We start from the raw sequence: 21,898 nt of genomic DNA, 5'->3' as shown, positions 1-21,898 counted from the left end.
AGGTGACTGGGCTAAAGTACAGTGAGTGAAATGCCACCTACAACTTGTACAGAAACCAGACGGCAGTTATAAGAGTCGAGGGGCATGAAAGGGAAGCAGTGGTTGAGAAGGGAGTGAGACAGGGTTGTAGCCTATCCCAGATGTTATTCAGTCTGTATATTAAGCAAGCAGTAAAAGAAACAAAAGAAAAATTTGGAGTAGGAATTAAAGTCCAGGGAGAAGATATAGTAAACTAGTCGTTAAATAAAACAAGTATGACAAGATGGGGTATAGGTGGTGTATTCATTAGCTCTGTAAATGGGGAGGATATGATCTTCTGATAAACATTTGCATAATTAAAAAGATGTAAAAAAATGACATAAATCAGTAAATGAAATAGATGCAGATAAGTAGCTTCCAGGGACAAATGCTACAGTGCAATGCTGTCGTCTGAGATACCATTATGATGAAATCACATGAAGGTATTATTAGTTTTAATTCAGAGGTTCATTGTAAAAAATTTATATTTTCTGTGAGGTATTAACAGTTTCTATAATTTTAAATATATTGAAATACTGTTGTCACTGGATTCACCTCATTTATCCGAGATCACCAATATATTCAGATTTGCATTAATATGTAACTGTGATTTAGTGTCAAACTTCAGAGAGTTATAACTTGGCCGCCTTTAAGTGTGTCTGACATTCTGCCATTTCTTGGAGCATTTTGTGCCCTCCTAAGCAACCATCTGTCGCCCAAAATTCCCAATACTGGGGTTTGCCCACTCCCTGTCCTTTGAAATCTGCCAGGAAGTTTAATATCAGTACACACTCCACTGCAGAGTGAAAATCTCATTCTGGAAACATCCCTGTCCTTTGCTGGCACTCTGGCATGTGGCTTGTCCGGGACAGTCACCTAGCCAGAAGCTGCCACGGTGTGCCTAGAGTCCTTGGGTCCCACGGCGTGCCTAGAGTCCTTGGGTCCGCTAATGTTCAGCTGTACAACAAATTAATCTTACATCATAGCAGTACTGGGTAGCTGGTTAGTTCACTTAAATACGCATGACGATACAAATGTTAGAAAGTCTCTCCTGAAAGTATTTGTATGGAGTGTAGCTATGTATGCAAGTGAGAAATGGATGATAAACAGTTTAGACACTGAGAGAATAGAAGCTTTTGAAATGTGGTGCTACAGCAGAATGCTGAAGATTAGATGGGTAGATCGTATAACTAATGAGGAGGTACTGTGTAGAACTGAGGAGAAAAGAGATTAATGGCTCAACCTGACTAGAAGAAGGGATTGGTTGGTAGGACACACTCTGAGACATCAAGAGATCACCAATTTAGTAGTCGAGGGAAGTGTGAGGGGTTAAAATTGTGAGAGGGAGACAAAGAGATGAATACAGTGAGCAGATTGATAAGGATGTAGATTGCAGTAGATACACGGAGATGAAGAGGCGCAGCATGGAAAGCTGCTTCAAACCACTCTTTGGACTGGAAACAACAACAACAACAACAACAACAACAACAACAACAGATAATAATTAATGTAAGCTAGAAAATTGGTAACCCAAGGATTGAACCCTGGGGTCCCTACACTTTTTACATTTCCTCATTGTGAATTTATTCGTAAATATGACATTGTTAAGCCAACTCTGTTGCCTGTTGTGCATGTAGGTTTCTTGTAGAGCAGGCAGTTGGTCTTACATGCCATTCTGGGAGATATTCTTTAAGCAGTGTTACCTTCTACGCACTTGAATGCCTTAGCAAGGTCACGGTAAATACCCACTGGAGAATCTCTGCCTCTCTCGCTGTTTCTTTTCCTCCTGCTGCCCCTCCCACCCCCTCCCAGTTCCCCTCTCCTTGGCCCATTACTCGCGATCATTATTCCACCCCTCACTCCATTACTCACCCCACCGCCCCCTTACTCCATCCCCCTTTCTCCTCCCGCCGCACACTCCCACCAGTACTCCACCCATCTCTTCTCTTTGTGAGTAAATATGATTAATCTTATAAGCTATAGTTGGAAAGTTGAATGCTGTAGTTAAATTAACTACATAATTGATTCAATCAAGTGATAAACTGTAATTAAAAATAGTGATTGTTTACCATGGAAAAAACTTACATATGGTATTTTCTTTGCAGGTTTAATAGGAGATGACGTAAAGGATGTACCCCTGGAACAAATAAAAGTAAACTTTGAGCAGTTTTGTGCTATCGTAGCAGAATTCAAGTTTTGTGAAAGTGAGGCTCAGAAACTTTGGGACTTAGTCCTAGCCAAAACCACTCGCCTTCTTCAAGCATTTGTTACTTCTGTGGTGAAATTACTAGGTATCTTTAGATATTTAGCCCCAATGAATCTGCCCATACAATAAAGACATTTCTGTTGCACACTGAAAGGAAGAAATTCTTTTCAGAAGTTTTTCCTTTGCTTTTGACAAAGACTGTGACAGTCTTTTTAGTTACATTTGGCTTTTTCTTTACTCCATGAAAGTTATTGTTTTTAGGTGTTTGGTTTTGTGCTGCAAAGGACTACAGTTCCACTTTTAATTTTATTGCTTATTTTAAAAATTTATTTTCTCTTGCACCACTTACATTCTTTTTATATATAATCTCTGTTTTTTGTGTGTGTGTGTGTGTGTGTGTGTGTGTGTGTGTGTGTGTGTGTGTGTGTGTCCGTCCGTCCGCGTCATGCGCACTCACAGCACACATTAAAAACAGACCTAAGGAATTTTGTTAGTAAGTGAATAAAGATCCTTTGTGATATCGCATAGGATTAGTAACATTTTAGAAACTGGAAAATGACAGTGTAAAATTTTCTACACTATTATTTGTAGAGTTTACAGAGATGTAGTTTTCAGTATTTCTTAGCAGTTTAAGTGGTACTGCATGGTGTAGAATGACTGTATAATGTCAATGTCAACCTAATCAATAAAGTTTAATATTAACAGTGCTTGATAATTACTAGAAAAAATTAGGGTGGAAAAATAATCATTTTACCTAAGTGGCATTCTACTTGCAAATACACTAAAATGATGTTTCATAATTATTATTATCCTCTGTGACAAAGCATAACAGTAATCGTTAGCGAAGTTATTCATTGGCGTTATTGTGGGAAAAGATCCTCAGGAAGTTGCGTATCCACTTGAAAGTATTTAATTCAGGTTCTGATAATAGAATGATTCTCTCATGTTTTGTTAATCAACATCCTCCATAGACTAACTGCATTTTCGCATTGCCCTTCTAATGTATCACCACCTGCCTGTGTGACAATTTCATTTCAAATCCCTACAAACTGTTACATTCAGGTATTTGTATGAGTTAACTAATTCCAGTTCTGACGCATTAGTATTGTAGTCATAGGATACTAATTATTTTTTCATTTTGTGATGCACATAGTTTCTTCCTTCTGTAAATTTAAAGCAAGTTGAAAATCTTGGCAGCATTTTTAAATAATGTCAAGATCTGATTGAGCATGTGTACAGCATTTTCTAGAGAAATGCCTCATCTGTAAAAGTGTGAGGTTGCTATTAATACTATCTGCAAGGTCACTAATATGAAAGATGAACTGCAAGGGTCCAACCACACTTCCCTGAGACACACCAGAAGTTACTAGCTCTGTCAGTGACTCTCCACTCAAGACAACAGGCTTTGCCCTCCATACAAATAAATCCTCAGTCCAGTGACAGATTTCATTTTATGCTACCATATACTTGTGCTTTTGTTAGTAAGCATTGGTGTGATATTGAGTAAAATGTTCTTCGAAAGGCAGGAATATTGCATCTACCATACTGCTTCAATCCATGGCTTTCTGGCTGTGACATGAGAAAAACGCAACTTGTGTTTTGAAGAACCAATGTTTGTAGGATGCAGCCTGGTTGCATTCTCTTAGAACATAGTCTGTGCTCAAATATGATGTTGATATTCCAAGATTCTAAAACCAGTTCTGTGAATCAATTATGCTACACTTCCGCTAAGTGCAGTGTTTTCTCAGAACTATTATTACATTTTTTGTGTTAGAGATGATTGCAGTATATTATTGTTAAGAGGGGCTACCTCGGCAGCAAATTCTGGATACTGTCTGATATGGTTTTTCAGTGACACTAACACTAAAGGTTGTTTTACGTATCTTTGCAATGGTGCAAAAATTAAACTTGGGCAGTGCTTCTGAAACCATTTTTAAGGAAACATTTGGAAACAGTTAAGCATTTCTGCTTCTGTTTTGCTACCCTTAATATCGGTTCTCATATTATCCATATGTGTATGACAATATCTTTGGTGCCACTGACAGTTTTTATGTACACCCAGAATTCCTTGTAGTTTTGAGAGGTCTTTTGACCAGATTTGGTCATAGTATTATTATTATTATTATTATTATTATTATTAGTAGTAGTAGTAGTAGTAGTAGTAGTAGTAGACGAAGGCTTTGAACATTCCCATTTTATCTACCAAATTCATTTCATCCAGAAATTTTCTTTTGTCGTCAGCTTTAAGCGTCATTTTGCACATTGTACACACTAGTCACTGTTTTACTGTTTGTTTAAAGAGACTTCATGCTGTGAAGAATGCCTCACAGTTCAAGTTGTTCTACCAGATACATATTTGTCCAGTGCTTCTTCAACTGTTCTTCTAAATGTTAGCCCTAATTCCTCTTCATGCTTCTCTCCAGGGATAAAGTTAAAGGTTCATCCTCAAGACATGACTGTACTGCCTTTTTATGTAGGTTACTGAACATGTAGATCTTCCTGCATGTTTTAGTTGCTCTCTGTACTTCAGTAATAACAGTTTCAACTGTTGTCACAGTCGCTAATAAGAGTTCCATTGGGGATACTCTCAAAGAAGTCATTTCTACTTACTCTCATCAGGATTACTATATTTTCACTGTGGGTAGGCTTATGAACTATATGTTACAGGTATTTTTCAGAGAAAGTGTTTAGTAATGTGTCACAGGATCGTAGGTCTTGCCCTCCACTTAAAAACCAAAGTCAAACCGGAACTTTGCACTCACAGAAAACATGTCTGAGCTCAATCATGTGGAACTCATATATATTGAGTAATGCTGTTATCTATTTCTGCAAAAAAAAAAAAAAAAAAAAAAAACCTAACCAGCTGTTGTGTTACGACCCTGCTCTCACACTTTGTCAAATGTTTTGATAGCTAATTGCTGAATAAGTATGAAATATATAACTACTCCCCTGAGTGCACTTCAACAGATGATTCCTTTCATTTGTCTATCCTGATACGCTCATATTTGTATGGTGTCACAATATCAGTTGTTGACATGCCCGCATGTTGGGAAGCCACATGGTGCAATATATTGAGCGAGTGTCAATACTTCTAAAGCTCCGCAGCCTCCTTTAGTATACAGGGTGTTCGGGCTAGAGGGATACAAAAACATTTGTGTGTATTTCAGTACCTATTAAGGTTTATAACTTTATTTATCTAGCATTGTACACAGGATCTCGGACATTTTTAGGCATGTTGGTACAATTCAGTGTGGGAACCATTTGTAGCTTGACATATAACAAAACGGTATGCATTGTTACTTTGTGCCGGGAAGGGCTCTCAACAAGGAAAGTGTCCAGGCGTCTCGGAGTGAACCAAAGCGATGTTCTTCGGATATGGAGGAGATACAGACAGACAGGAACTGTCAATGACATGCCTCTCTCAGGCCACCCAAAGCCTACTACTGCAGTGGATGACCGCTACCTACAGATTATGGATCGGAGGGACTCTGACAGCAATGCCACCATGTTGAATAATGCTTTTCATGCAGCCACAAGAAAGACTCAAACTGAGCGCAATAGGCTGCATGATCTGCAGCTTCACTCCCAATGTCCATGGTGAGGTCCATCTTTGCAACCACGACACCATGCAGCGCAATACGGATGGGCCCAACAACATGCCAAATGGGCTACTCAGGATTGGCATCATGTTCTCCTCACTGATGAGTGTCGCATATGCCTTCAACCAATCGTCGGAGACGTGTTTGGAAGCAACCCAGTCAGGCTGAACACATTAGACACACTGTCCAGTGAATGCAGCAAGGTGGAGGTTGCCTGCTGTTTTGGGGTGGTATTATGTGGGACTGACATATGCTAGTGATGGTCATGGACGGTGCCATAATGGCTGTACGACACGTGAATGCCATCCTCCAACCAATAGTGAAACCATATTGGCAGCATATTGGCGAGGCATTTGTTTTCATGGATGACAATTCGCGCCCCCATCATGCACATCTTATGAATGACTTCCTCCCAGATAGAGACATCGCTCGACTAGAGTGACCAGCATGTTCTCCAGACACGAACCCTTCTGAACATGCCTGGGATAGATTGAAAATGGCTGTTTATAGATGACGTGACTCACCAGCTACTCTGAGGGATCCACACCGAATCACCATTGAGGAGTGGGACAGTCTGGATCAACAGTGCCTTGGTGAACTTGTGGATAGTATGCTACGACAAATACAGGTATGCATCAATGCAAGAGGATGTGGTACTGTGTATTAGATGTACCAGTGTGTACAGAAATGTGGACCTCCACCTCTGAAGGTCTCTCTGTATGGTGGTACAACATTCAATGTGTAGTTTTCATGAGCAATGAAAAGTGCGGAAATGATGTTTGTGTTGATCTCTCTTCCAATGTTCTGTACAGATCCCAGAACTCTCGGAACTGAGGTGATGCAAAACTTCTTTTGCTGTGTGTGTGTGTGTGTGTGTGTGTGTGTGTGTGTGTGTGTGTGTGTGTGTGTGTTTGTTTGTTTGTATTATCTTCATTTACTACTTACCTAGTCTTTTGATACACACTTAAATTTGCGACAAGAATCTCATTGGTGTGAACTTGTGTGTCGAAGAGTTGAGTTTATTTTGACTGCTTATGCTAGTCTTTTCTATTAGACAAACAAGCCAATTTTCAAGTCATTGGTGAAGGAGAGGGAGCTGTGCCAGTAAGTGAAAGTGTTTCTCTCCTAGCATGGGAACCACTCAAAGTATATTGAAATATGGACAGCTAAGATGATTGTTCTTGTAGCTCACTGAGTATGAAGATGGCACATGTGCTGTTTTATGTAAATCCCTGGAATTAAATGAGAGGTACTGAGATAGTGTAGAGCTTTTAGAAGTTCCACTCAGTTGGTGGATAACTGGTTGCATGTAAAAATTTTGTAGATTGAGGCTTTTCAATGTAACTGTTAAACACCAGTTACATGTTACGCATGGTTAAGTGTGCCATATTGGACCCCATGATTGTTACAGCAGCAGTATTGTGACTGTCAGGTTTCAGACCACACACATGCACTTAGATATGGTATTTGAATACTATAAATAATTTTAAGGAAAACTTAGTGGGCAGCACTGAAGTAACAGTGATATTCAATGGAAGATTCTGTGATGGAAAGTAATAATAGGTGCCTGAGGAGCTTCTGCAGGCAGGTAATTTGCCATAACACCTGACAGAGCTCCAGGTTTCATCTATCAGATTTTTAAGGTGTATTTGGTCACTTGCACCTTGGTTGCATCCACAGTTCACAATAAAAGTAAACAGTAAAACTAATTCAGTAGATTAAGGCAGAGTGGTTTAGAAAAAAGTTCTTGAAAATTCACTCAATTGAAATATATGACGACTCTAACATTAGTATTAAATTAAACATATTTTTACGTGATTTTTGCATTAATTTTCCAAAAAGAATTTATATAAAAATACAAACTCTGCAAAATTGCTACAGATGCCAGAGGCACTTTATTAATGTAGTGTAGGCCCACAATGGAGCATTTGAGTAAGTCCATATTCACTACTGCCTTCAGAGTGGTGTTTAGACATACTTTCTTGTGTCCTTCCTTTGTTCCCAAAAGATTTTTGTTCTCTCCAACCTGGCTGCCTTTTCTTTGTTGCTAATGGAGTATTTTTTTGACTAAATGTTTTTTTAGTTCCTTGTATTCTTGCTCCTTAGAATTATCTTCTCTTCTGTCTTCAGTTTTTTTGTAGTGTTATTTTTAACTCTTCAGACCAGTCATTATTAGTTTTATTTTTTCCAAGAGAATTGGAGTAGTGTTTCACTAACCAGGTTTGTGATAGTAATGACATATGGCAAAAAAGGTAGTTCCAATTTTTGCATTATATTTTTACTTCAATATTAGATTACTTTGACCTATAATATTCGTGAAAAGTTATCGAACGGTGCTCAGTGGCGGTTACAGAAAACCTCGAGGAGGAGGAGGTGCTACCTTTATTTTTACTGTAATAAAAAATAATCAAATCACATCCAAAGTTTAAGAAAGTTTTATTTAAACTGATTATACACACATACAAGACAATGCCATCTTATAATATAAAAAAGTTAAAATTGTTGTTCTCTTCCTTAAATGATGAATTCTATGTGCCTATTCTTCCAGGCAAATTGATTAATTACAAGTCTCGTAGCAATATTTTTACTGAGAAATTACTATTAATTACTAGTATTAATGCTTCACAATCAACTGATCACTCTCGCTCTTGACTAATCTACATGCCTGCAGTTACTACCAGTAGGACTTTTCACTTACTCATTCTTCAGTCTTGATATTTCTGCTTCTGGATGTAAACTAGTTTCCTATTGAGTGAATAGTCTGTATGTATAATTCTATGTATCAAAGGTTCTCTGTACAAGAAAACAGTAGAATATTCACCACTTTTCGTGAACAAATGCCAGATAGAATAACGTATCAAGATCACTAGAATAGCCTCGACTTTACTAATAGGTATGTGTTAGCTATCGATGTGCCAGACAGAAACATATTTTATATGATGACATGGACACACATGCTGCATAGGAAAGTACAACTACTTGATAACTCAATTCAGTCAAGTCGACTGATGAAAGAAACAAACCAATAGTGTGCGGACTGACTAGTGGGGTTGGTGCAGGTGGCCAACCCAGGTGGCCGCTATAAGTGGACCTGTAAACTGTATGGACATTGGATTTCTGAAATCGTGTGCATCATGAGTGAAAGTACATGAATTAGAAATGTAAATATGACTATAAAGGTATTTAATAAAGCATGCAGAGGTTCGATCAAGATAGATCATTGAGAAAAAAATGCTACAGTAGGCTGTAAAAAGTCACTTTAATAAAATAGTTGTCATGGGTGAGACATACTGTTGAGACAACTGAATTAATATGAAGTATAATTTACAGAAAATATAGGTGATGGTTCTGGTGCTACAAAAGAACGCTGAAGATTGGATGGGTAGATCACATAACTAATGAGGAGGTATTGAATAGAATTGGGGAGAAGAGGAGTTTGTGGCGCAAGTTGACTAGAAGAAGGGATCGGTTGGTAGGCCATGTTCTGAGGCATCAAGGGATTACAAATTTAGTATTGGAGGGCAGTGTGAAGGGTAAAAATCGTAGAGGGAGACCAAGAGATGAATACACTTAGCAGATTCAGAAGGATGTAGGTTGCAGTAGGTACTGGGAGATGAAGCAGCTTGCACGGGATAGAGTAGCATGGAGAGCTGCATCAAAGCAGTCTCAGGACTGCAGACCACAACAGCAACATAGGTGATGGTTCAAATAGTTAGTTTTTCAGTTAGCGCAGATGAAAAAGCAGTTCAGTGAAGTAGCAGTGTGTTGTAAATTTAGTGTAACAAAAATGTCATTCACATTTGTTTTTAAAATATAACAAATACCTCTTAATAATTGTTCTTTAGCATTTTAACATTTTTTCCATGTGTGAAATTTCACTTTCAAATGTTTAGAACATAATTAATTAATGAAATCGCTTCAGAAGAATTGAAATTGCCTCTGTGAAGCTGACACCCCCCCCCTCCCCCCCCCTCCCCCCCCCCCCCCCCAACTAGCAAAAAATTACTAGGCATTTTCACTTGTTGATGGTCCTCTAAAAATTTTGTGGGGATTTACTGGAGTATTATCATTGTGTGAAACAAACTGTTTACTTGACATGTGATTTTAATGCAGGCACAGTCATCATAGTCATGGTAAGCTATGAAACAATTTCATACTGTCAGTATGTTTGATATTATGTGACAGTCCATGATTCAAAGAGTATAGTGTTCTAAATGAAATAGTGGACATTTTAAACATCACTTACGAGCTTCTGCTTAGAGAATGTATAAAACCTCCAGTCAAAGATAATCAACAAATTGAAGATTTTTTTTGGGGATGTTCATTGGTAAGGTATTTCTGCTGTGCCATGTATAATCCATCATGAAATTAATCAGCAACAATTAACACAGGGATGAGAACGATAGTGATGCTCAAAAATACAAAATTCTGAAGGAAAAATTATGTAGATAATCTTGTAGTCGAAATTTCTCTCCGAAAGTATACAGTTATGAAACACTTCAGCAATCTGCCTGAGGGACTGGAAAGTGCTAAACAGTAATAATGTATTTAGATTATAGTGAAAGATACTTCTTCTCAACTGGAACGTGCATACCAGTGTATCTATTGTACAAAGAATAGTCGAAATCAAGTGGGGGTAAATACTGCAGGTTACTTTTTCTTACTGTAAAATCAGGACAATAAATGCACATAGCAATAGAGCAATATTCGAAATATTGAACTTCATCTGCAGGGTTCTAGGTCATCTTTAAAGTTAAAATATCTAGTTGTTGAAGCTAAAAATTGATGCAGATAGAGATGCTCTCCCTAGCCCTGTATGATCATCAAGCAGTAGTGATTTTGGAGCAGAAATTTTGCTTATGAGGGAAAATATAATCAGCACTAAACATTTGATATTTTTGACCAAATGAGTTTCAGTGAATGAACTGTCATGATATGGGTGGAGGAATTATAGTCATCTTTCAGAATACCATAAACAGTACCTAATGATCACTGAGCTGTTGTTGTCGATGTGAATTCAATTGCCCCTGGGTTATTTGGATGGAGAGCTGTTATATTAAATCTGTAGGCCAGCATTTACAAATGGGTCTCATAGACATTCACCTCTTTAGTCAAAATTCATGATGCTTGACAGTTTGGATAACAGTTTGCGAGAATGTTGCCGATAGCCTATTAAAGTGCTTAACATAATGTAGTGTGTTTTCTCATTCATTAGTCAAATGAAAACTTAACATCCCAAGCATATTCAAACAGCTAAAGAAAAAACCTCACAAATGTAAACTGCGCTTATTCTCATTTTGTGTTAAACTGAGAGAGAATTCCATTCTGAATTCTTAGTCTGACAAAAAATGCACCAAGACTTTGTGCCTGCCTGCCTGCCTACACACACACACACACACACACACACACACACACACACACACACACACACACGTGTTGGTGTATGTCATGAGCTAAACAGTGTAGTGTCATAAGAATACACACCACAGTCAGTTTCTGGTATATCTGCAATATAAGCTGGACAGATTAAACACACAAGGTCAAAGTCTACAGATGATTTATCATTACAGAGAACTCCTTAGCAGTCTACAAATGGCACTGAGATTGTGAATGACTGTTCAGTGATGGTTGGCAGAGTACAATAATATTCAAGACAGTCATCCTTCACTCCTCGTTTCCAGCAACAGGTCGGGTTTGTGTTTGGTGGACACCCAGAGAAACACACATGTTGGACTGTTTACTTTCTACAACTAAACCTGGAAATGGCTCGTTGATGGTGTGGGCTGCAGTTTTTGTGTGTTCCATTGGTATTATTGTTACCCTCGAGGGACAAATTATGGTAGAGGATTATTCTGACATTTCAGGTGACAGTATGAATTGTATGGTATTCACATTGTTTCCTAATAATACTTTTTCCCTCAGGGATGATGGTAGCACACATTATAATGCCTGCTCTGTTGAGGCTTGCTCTGTCAGAGTTTGAACATGGTGATGCACTCACACATTCCCTGGTCTGACCAGTTTGGTGTCTTAAATATGACCAAACATTTGTGAGCAGTTTTAGTGTATGTTAAAGTTATTGTTGTTTGAAGTCAGAATGAGATGGCTGTAGCATTAAACCTTTAACAGTTGTCGAGAGTCAGCTGGCAGTATCCCCTAAAAACAATTTGTTCAAATGAAACTACAAAGACTTAAAACAGCTATGAATGTACATGGGAGGTAGACAGAGAGGTTTCAGTAGATAAGAAGTTCTTCAGTAAGGAAATGAGTTGCAACAAAATTTTTGATGACCTACCCATTGATACAAAAGTCTGACAGACAGAAAAGTAAAATTTGAAAACAAACTGAGAAAGTTTCTCTTTGACAATGTCTTCCATTCCGTGGAAGAATTTCTATTATTGTAGTGTGTAAAAAGTGGTGGGTATGAGCTACTAACTTACATCTGTATATCTTTTTTTGCTTAAAAAATGTTTATCATGTCATCATTTATACAAATTAATTTGCAAAGTGAATCATTACGATTTATCATGGAAAATGACCAATGGACCAGGAAACTAACAACGAACCTATTTTCCTGTGGAGAGGAGGGGGAGGGGGGGGGGGGGGAGATTTTAGTGTATTTTCATTTCCCTGCTCAATCTGCACAGCTAATTGTAAGTGAATTACACACAAAGGTATTAAATTGGACCAACATAGCCATTGCATATAGTAAGTCCTGTAAACAAGTAAACATGTACTAAAATTTGTGTATTATTGATTGCAGAGTGGGCTATATCATCCAGGCCACTGAGGTCCCTACCTCTTGGTGCTGCTGCAAACGGTCAAAACAGTTCAGTAAGGGATGTTTACCTTGGAGGCTCATGCCATAACACAACATGGAGAGAGGATATAGCAATTCCAATGCTGAAGTAAGTACCAAAAAGTGTTACTGTGTAACTTTCTTGGCTTTTTGATCATAGGTATAATCTTGTTATTCATAAAGTACACAAATTAATGAGGTTCTTTGGACACATAAGAATATCTTTAAATTTCCTCACTTCACAATCTTCAGGTTTCAGTTCAGCTAACTGAAAAACACAATTTGCCATTTTGAATGTGTTTTTTTTTTTTTTTTTTTTTCTCCAATGATTGAAAAGTTCTTGGAAGAAAAAATATTTTTCATCTATGTTTGTAAGATGTCTCGCCTTCTTCGTCGTATCTATAAGACAAATGCATATATCATGCACTCAGTGTGAAATATGCCTGTGTATAGTGTTAATGTGTTACACATTTCCCAGCTCACCAAGTACTTAGTGCGGCAACATACATAATAAACAGTTATTACACATTATTGTGGTCAAAAATATTCTTTGCATACAACTGAGGTATCTTTAGTGTGGTCCGTAAGTGTAGATGCTTTTTTTTATTTACTAGACTCTTCCCTCCACCGTCATCGTGGATCCTCTTGCTACCTCCAACACCTTGGGCAGCCATTATACCGAAGTTTTGAGCTCTTCCCACTATCACCCTGCCTTCCTCCATCGGAAATGAGCAGAGGCAGCTTGGGAAATACCCTTCTCTTCTTTGCATCGTGAGTGCTACACTGCTGCCTTTACTATGAGGGAGCTAGTTCATGCTCTGTTCATCCTAATCCTCTGCCCCAGGGCCAGACACCATCCACGTTCAGATGTTGCAGCACCTTTCTCTTGCAGTCAAGCACTTCCTGCTTAACACATACAACCACATCTGGGTGGAGGGCACATTTCCTGGATGCTGGCATGAAGCCACACTCATACCTATAGCTAAGTCCAGTAAGGACAAAAACCTTCCTTCTAGCTGCCGGCCCATCTCTTACCAGCTGTGTTTGCAAGGTCATGGAATGTACGATTCTGGTGTGGTGGCTCGAGTCTCACCATTTACTAATGAATGCACAGTGTGGATTTCGAGCACAGCATTCTGCAGTTGACCATTTTATTAATTTTGCCACCCATGTCATGAAGGGTTTTCTGCAGAAATCCCAGACTGTGGGAGTGTTTTTCGATTTGGGGAAGGCCTAGGACACCTGCTGGAGTTGTGGTATCATCCGTACTCTTTACACGTGGGCTTCCATGGGCGCCTGCCTTGTTTTCTTTGAGCATTTTTACAAAACTGAGTTTTCAAGATGCGTGTGGGATCTGTGTTGTTGGACACCTTTATCAAGGAAAATGGTGTGAATCAGGGTTATATCCTGAGTGTCATCCTCTCTGCTATCGCCATTAACCCTATAATGGCCTGTCTCCCACCGGGCATCTCGAGCTCTCTTTTTGTTGACGATTTTGCCGATGGTCTTTACCCCTGGAGCATTAACAATGGCTTTCACTTTTCCACCGATAAAACCTTCTGTGTGAATTTCTGGTGGCAGAAATAATTTCTGCCACCATCTCTACATCTTTGGCCTGTGGCCCTTCCATTCATGAAACTATGACGTTTCTGGGGCTCATGCTCAATAGGAAACTGTCTTGGTCCTCCCATGTCTCTTACCTGGCAGCCCGCTGTATGCGGTCCCTAGATTTCTTACGTGCCCTCTCTGGTACTTCCTGGGGTGCCGACTAAACCACCCTCCTCCATTTGTACCGGTCCCTAGTCCATTCAAACTCGACTATGGGTGCTTTGTTTATGCATGTGCATGCCCATCCCTCTTACGCTGTCTCAACGCTATCCACCATCATGGGGTTCGTTTGGCCACGGGTGCCTTTTACACCAGCCCGGTTGAGAGTCTGTATGCTGAGGCTGCTGAACTACCACTGTCCTACCACCATGAATTTCTCCTCAGCATGTATGCATGCTGTTTGTCTGCCATGCATGGCCACCCATCCTATGCCACCTCCTTTGATGATTCCTTTGATCTTCAGTATGGTGCTCATCCCTCTTCTCTGTTAGCTCCTGGAGTCCACTTTTGCCACTTACTGCGGCGGCTTAACTTCACACTACCTGCAACGTTCCCAATGGGTGTGAACCCTTCACCACCTTGGCTTCATGAAGCGGCCCATGTTAACCTTGGCCTTTAGTCACTTCCTAAGGACACTACTCCAGCCTCGGTCTATCACCTTCAGTTTCACGACCTTTGCATGGAACTTTGTGATAATACCTTTGTATACACTGATGGCTCTCGGACTGACTGTGGGGTCAGGTGTGCCTTCATTGTTGGCACCCGTGTCTTTAAATATCGGCTTTCAGCACACTCCTCAGTATTTACAGCCGAGCTATTCACCTTGTATCAGGCCATGGAGTACATCTAGTGACACAGCCTTTCCAATTGTGTCCTGTGCTCAGACTCGCAGAGTGCCCTTCAAAGTCTATGTGAACTGTACACCGCCCATCCCTTAGTGCAGCGGGTCCATGAAACCTGTCACTTGCTCACTGTTGGTGGAGCCAGTGTCATGTTTCTGTGGGTCCCTGGTCATGTTGGCCTGCCAGGAAACAAAGCTGCTGATGTTGCTGACACGGCTGCAGTCCTTGTACCTCAGTCCAAGAGTACCTATATTTTCTCCGACGATTTCTGTATTGCCGTCTGTCAGGAGGTGGTGTCACTTTGGCATTGCCAATGGTATCCCCTTCGCGGAGAATAAGCTTTGGCTTATTAAGCCTCTCCCAGCGGTTTGGATGACCTCCTCTCAGCCCTCCTGCCAGGAGGAGGTCATATTAACTAGGATGCGTATTGGGCACTGCCTTTTTAGTCATAGTCATTTGCTCAGTGTCACTATCCCACCACTTTGTCCACATTGCGCACAAATTTTAACTGTCCACCACTTCTTGCTGGAATGCCCCTTTAGAACCATTTATGTTCCAGCTTGGGTTTGCCACCTGATGTACCAGCCATTTTAGTGAATGATGTGCAGTCTGTTGACAGAGTTTTACTTTTTATCCACCGCAGCAGTATGGTGAAGGCCATTTCATTCTTAGTTTTGGACCACCATTACTGTGTGCTGTTTTCTTAGCCCTTTTTCCACGTGCCTGTTTTCAGCTGACTCCTGTCCTATCCATTGGGACTGACACATAGTCATTCAACTCCATTCTGTGTTCGTGTTGTCTAGTTTTGACTTTGGTATGTATGACCCCAGCAAAACAAAACACAAAACACACACACACACACACACACACACACACACACACACACACACACACACACCACAACATAAAACAAAAATGCACTCCACAGCTTTCCCCACTTATGCATTCAATACGCATAATGCATGCACCTCCCACTCTGCCTCAACCCCCCCCCCCCCCCCCCCCCCCCCAATATCACACTTGCCACCTCATCCCAACCACATTCCAAACTCTGCACGTCTTCCTGTTCTGCTCTTTCCACCTCTTTTCCTCTGCCTCTTCCTGTCACACTCTCCTCCTCCTTTTTTGCCCGTTCACCTCATGCTCACATGTCTACTAGTCCATATCTGTCCATGTCCTCCTCCTCCTCCTCCTCCTCCTCCTCCTCCTCCTCCCCCACTCCCTTTCTATCTCCCCATGCCTCGTCTATAGGCTGCCATACAAAGCAGGCTGGCACAGATGACCAATTGTACTCAAACACAACACACCTGTTGTGCAGGAAATCCTACACATCAGCGGCTGAAAAAACATTTTTTTGCTCATATCTCTGCTCCTATTGGAGCTAAGAGGCTATAAATCTCACAGTTCTGACCCTCATGAAGTTTTGTGGTTGTGGACCAAATTTGGTTCAAATCAGTGCAGCATTGAGGAGGAGATATGGTACATACATTACATACATACATACATACGTACATACATACGTTTATGTGCGTACTGCTTTTTTGGCACCATCAACTAAGACCAAAAAAGGCCAAGTAGATGAAAAATTTTGTGTAGTCACAAATTTTTGTGCAGTAAGCAGTAGAACCATGAATAATATAGAAAAAATTCACACCTGTGAGGTGTGAGCATTGTGGTAGGGTCGGCTTGGGGGAGCAGGGAAGGTGTGCGGGGAAGGGAGGAGGGTGTTCAGAGGTTACTTCTTAAATTTTTTCTTGGATAACTTGAAAACCACAACTACTAATGAAAATGTTCCCAACATAAAACTTAAACAGTGTTAAGTTTCCTGTGGTTCATGGTGTGGGTTCCTGTTATGTCCTAGTTCACGAACCACGGGCAACGTATGAGTGGCCAAGTAAGTGGTCCTGACAGTCAGGGTACCAGTTACTTTGGAATGAGGCTGGGCATCTCGGACATATTCTGAGTCGTGGTCACCTTTGTGCTCAGATGGCAAAGACTACCAAATCCACCAGTTAGTACCTCAACCGGTAGGGGTAAAACTCAATGGGACCCGGGGCAAGTAAGGCTAGCAACCTGCGTCCCTGGTTCTTTAAATATGATGCTTGCAATAATCAGAGCAAAATGCCTCGTACCTTTGGAGGTGATGGAGTCCCAGCTCTAAGTGACAAACCAGGGACTCCTAAGATACGACTCAGCAAACAAATGCTAATGAGATGGGGAGCTATTAATATCAATGGGGGCTACTCTGGGCAGAAGGTAGGGCTGGCAGAGGCTGCAAGTAAGATGGGGTTGGACGTTTTAGCTGTTAGTGACATTCAGGTAAGGGGTGAGAAAGAAGACGAAGTGGGAGAATACAAGGTCTACCTGTCAAGAGTCAAAGCAGGAATAGCACAATGGGGTGTAGGGCTTTACATCAGGAAAGAAATGGATCCCAGCGTAGTTGCAATAAGGTACGCAAACGAACAACTGATGTGGATAGATTTGACAGTGTCTAGCAAGAAAATTAGGATTGCGTCAGTAGATTCGCATTGTGAAGGGGCAGATCTAGATAAGATGGATAGTTTTTATGATGCACTCAGTGATGTAGTTGTTAGAGTAAAGGACAAGGACAGTGTTCTGCTCATGGGTGATTTTAATGTCAGGATTGGGAATCGAACAGAAGGGTATGAAAAGGTTATGGGTAAATTTGGAGAGGGTATGGAGGCCAACAGGAATGGGGAAAAAACTCTTGGATTTCTGTGCCAGTGTGGGCTTAGTAATCACAAACTCCTTTTTTAAACGTAAGAACATTCACTGGTCTACTTGGGAAGGCAGGGGAACCAGATCTGTCATTGACTATATAATAACAGATCAGGAATTCAGGAAGGCTGTGAGGGACACACATGTATTCAGGGGATTCTTTGATTACACTGATCACTATTTAATCTGCAGTGAAATTGGTATTGTGAGGCTGAAAGGGCAGGTGAGGTCAGGTCCATATGTAGGAGGGTAAGAGTGGAGAAACTTCAGGATAAGGAAATCAGGCACAAGTACATAACAGTGATCTCAGAAGGGTACCAGTTAGTTGAATGTAGTCAATTACAGTCATTAGAAAAGGAATGGACAAGGTACAGGGACACAGTACTAGAAGTGGCTAAAGAATGTCTTGGAACAGTAGTGTATAAAGGTAGGATGAAGCAAACAGCTTGGTGGAATGACACAGTCAAGGCACCCTGTAAAAGGAAAAAGAAGGCATATCAAAAATGGCTACATACTAGAACTCGGGTAGACAGAGAAAGTTATGTTGAAGAAAGAAACAAAGCCAAACAGATAATCGCAGCATCCAAGAAGAAATCTTGGGAAGACTTTGGAAACAGGTTGGAGACCTTGGGTCAAGCTGCTGGAAAAACACTCTGGAGTGTAATTAACAGTCTTTGAAAGGGAGGTAAGAAGGAAATGACAAGTATTTTGGACAGGTCAGGAAAACTACTGGTGAATCCTGTTGATGCCTTGGGCAGAGGGCCCCCCTGTGGGTTCGGGGGTTAGAATAGTCCCGCGGTATTCCTGCCTGTCGTAAGAGGTGACTAAAAGAAGTCTCAAACTTTTCGGCCGTATGTGATGGTCCCCTGTTGAGTTTGACCTCCATCTCTCAAAATTTTTCCGAAGAGCGAGCCGATTGGGGAAGGGCGCCTTACTTGCTGCATTGTGTCCATCTTGCGATCAGACCTTTCGCCAGCTTCTTTGTCGTTGCACTGCAGTCCTGCCCACTCTCCATCTCTTGGGCATGGATACGTTCCTGTGTGCACTTTCCACCTTGCGCTGTGCAGTGCCACTTTCTGCACTGACGGCGACCATGGACCACATGTCACCTAACATCCAGCACGGTAGCCAGTCCGTTGTGGTGGGGCCGCCATGTACCCTGTTGGTTGTAGCCCCCTGACAACACAGGGATCGCTCTACTGATGCCTGCACTGTTAACTCCCCACATACGCCAAGGAGTAGATACCCATCTCCCTGGGGCATCAGGACTGCCGGCAATGGCCATCCTGCCAGGTGGCTATTGCTGCGGCTGGGTGGTGCCCGTGGGGAGGGCCCTTGGTCGGAGTAGGTGGCATCAGGGCGGATGACCCGCAATGAAGCGTGGTACATCATCTCTCGCTGGCGGCCAGCCGCCAGCAGTCTCTAAGCGTTCTCGGGCTCAATTTAATGTTCAGAAGTCCGATCCGAAAACGTTCCCCTCCCTGGCCATGCCTTGGGAGGAGCGTAAGTCTCAGCATGGAGGTAACAGTTATTCGCCCCGATTCTGTTTGCACGAGAGCTGATGGGGAGTCTTTTCTACCCACAAAGCCTCAGTTCTTCGTCGAGCATTTAGAGGACAAGTTTGGGGAGGTGGAGGGCTTGTCCAAAATGCGCTCCGGGTCAGTGCTGATACAAACGGCATCCTCCGCCCAGTCACACAGGTTACTTGCTTGTGACAAGTTGGGGGATGTTAACGTTACCATTACACCACATAAGAGTTTAAATATGGTCCAGGGTGTTATTTTCCATAGGGACCTACTATTGCAGTCTCATGACGAGCTGCGCACCAACTTAGAGCGTAGAGGTGTTCATTTCGTCTGGCGCGTTCATCGGGGTCCGAGGGACAATCAGGTTGCTACCGGTGCCTTCATCTTGGCCTTCGAGGGTGATAGATTACCGGAGAAGGTCAAGGTGATGGTGTACCATTGTGACGTCAAGCCCTATATCCCTCCCTCGATGCGGTGCTTTAAGTGCTGGAAGTTCGGCCATATGTCTTCCCGCTGCACTTCCAGCCTCACATGTTGAGATTGCGGACGCCCATCACATCACAATACTCCATGTGCCCCACCTCCCATCTGTGTCAACTGCAGAGAGCAACATTCATCTTGCTCGCCAGACTGCAAAGTCTTTCAGAAAGAGCGCAAGATCGTGGAATATAAGACCCTGTACCGGCTGACCTATACTGAGGCCAAAAGGAAATATGACAGACTACATCCTGTGTGAATGACATCTTCTTACGCAGCTGCTACAACAACTGTGCTAGCCCCATCAGTTTCGAGACTTCCAGCCAGCTCGATGAGCAGTACAACTCCTCCTGCCCCCTTGCCCGTGTGGGGGCTCTACCCAACCGGCTGCTCCTGCACCACCTACCTCAGGAGCAACATCCTCCCACCCATTGGGGACGTCCGTCCCCGCTTCTCAGCCGGAGAAGTGTCTAACTTCTTTGGCTGTTCTCACTCATAAGGGTTTCCTTGGGACCCTCTCTTCCCAGGCTTCCACCAGTGGGAAGCATGGCGCCCGACAGTGGCGTAAGTCCCAACCAGCGGCTGGTCGTAGGGTTTCGTGATCCTCCTCCGTCCCGGAGACTGATTCGGTGAAGCCTTCCCAGCCGGTGAAACCCAAGGTTCAGTGAGACAAGTCCAAGCGCACGACCTCTAAGGCCAAAGAACTTGCGGTGGCACAGACCCCACCGCACCCTTCGAGCTCTGCGTCTGAGGATGAGGTAGAGATTCTGGCGTCTGCTGAGGACCTTGATCTCGTTGGTCCCTCAGACGCCATGGATGTCACTCGCACGGGTAATGAATCGGTGGCAGCGAGTGACCAAGCGGCGTAAATTGCCTTCCCAGTCCCTTCACGCCTTTCTCAGCCATGGACAATATCATCCTCCAGCGGAACTGCAGCGGTTTCTTCCACCATCTAGCTGAGCTCCGACAACTTCTCAGCCTTCACCCTTTCTTCTGCATTGCTCTTCAGGGAACTTGCTTTCCAGCAATGCGAACCCCCGCCCTTCGTGGCTATCGGGGTTATTATAAGAACCGGGCAGCTTATGAAAGGGTGTCTGGTGGTGTCTGCCTCTATGTCCTTCACTCTCTGCACGGCGACTCTGTCCCTCTCCAAACACCTAAGAGGCTGTCGCTGTTCGGGTGTGGACGCCACAGGCTGTTACCGTCTGCAGTCTTTACCTTCCACCGGATGGTGATGTTGCGCAGCATGTCCTGGCTGCGCTGATAGCCCAATTACCGCCGCCTTTCTTGCTATTGGGCCACTTCAACGCCCATAACCCTCTGTGGGGTGGGTCAGTGGCAACAGGTCGAGGCACCACCGTTGAGCATTTATTGGCGCAGTTCAATCTTTCCATTTTAAATGATGGTGCCTTCACACACTTCAGTGTGGCACATGGCACATACTCCGCCATTGACCTTTCGATCTGCAGCCCTAGCCTCTTACCGTCTGTCCAATGGAGAGTGCATGACGACCTATGTGGTAGTGACCACTTTCTGATCTTTCTGTCATTGCCACAGCATCAATCTTCTGGGCACCCTAGCAGATGGGCTATGAATAAGGCTGACTGGGACTTGTTTTCCTCCACTGCCGCTATTGAGCCTCTCTCTAATGATGACATTGATGCGGTGGTTCAATCGGTCACCACCGTCATCGTTACTGCCGCAGAATCTTCAATTCCCCATTCTTCTGGGTCCCCTCGGAGGAGGACTGTGCCTTGGTGGTCGCCTGAGATCGCTGAGGTGATTAAAGATCGCCGGCGGGTGCTAAAGCGTCACAAGCGACATCCCTGCATTGAACACCTCATAACCTTCAAACGGCTGCGTACGCGGGCCCACCACCTTATCCGCCAAAGCAAGCAGAAGTGCTGGGAGCGGTATGTGTCCACCATTGGCCTCCATGTCTCTCCAACACAGGTGTGGGCCAAAATCTGACGCCTCTATGGCTATCGGACCCCTGTCAGCGTCCCTGCGCTCTCACTTAATGGAGCAGTTTGTACAGACTCTGACGAAATTGCCAACAGCTTGGCAGAGCATTTTGCTCTGAG

General features: G+C 42.6%; 1 protein-coding gene across 3 annotated transcripts in view; it reads left to right on the top strand.

The window, feature by feature from the left end:
- The window catches only part of LOC124721150, a 524,040-nt gene that overhangs the window by 460,687 nt on the left and 41,455 nt on the right, over positions 1–21,898 (top strand). For 2 of the 3 annotated variants that reach the window (XM_047245968.1, XM_047245969.1), the window contains exons 11-12: positions 2,124–2,309; positions 12,587–12,731. In XM_047245968.1, coding sequence (XP_047101924.1) covers positions 2,124–2,309; positions 12,587–12,731 — 331 coding nt within the window. The remainder of the gene's footprint in view (positions 1–2,123; positions 2,310–12,586; positions 12,732–21,898) is intronic. The other variant, XM_047245970.1, reaches the window with a different exon arrangement.

The sequence above is a fragment of the Schistocerca piceifrons genome, chromosome X, assembly GCF_021461385.2.
Source record: "Schistocerca piceifrons isolate TAMUIC-IGC-003096 chromosome X, iqSchPice1.1, whole genome shotgun sequence".
NCBI lineage: Eukaryota > Metazoa > Arthropoda > Insecta > Orthoptera > Acrididae > Schistocerca > Schistocerca piceifrons.
Note: the sequence above shows the minus strand (reverse complement) of the source record. Positions and strands in the feature narration are given on the sequence as shown.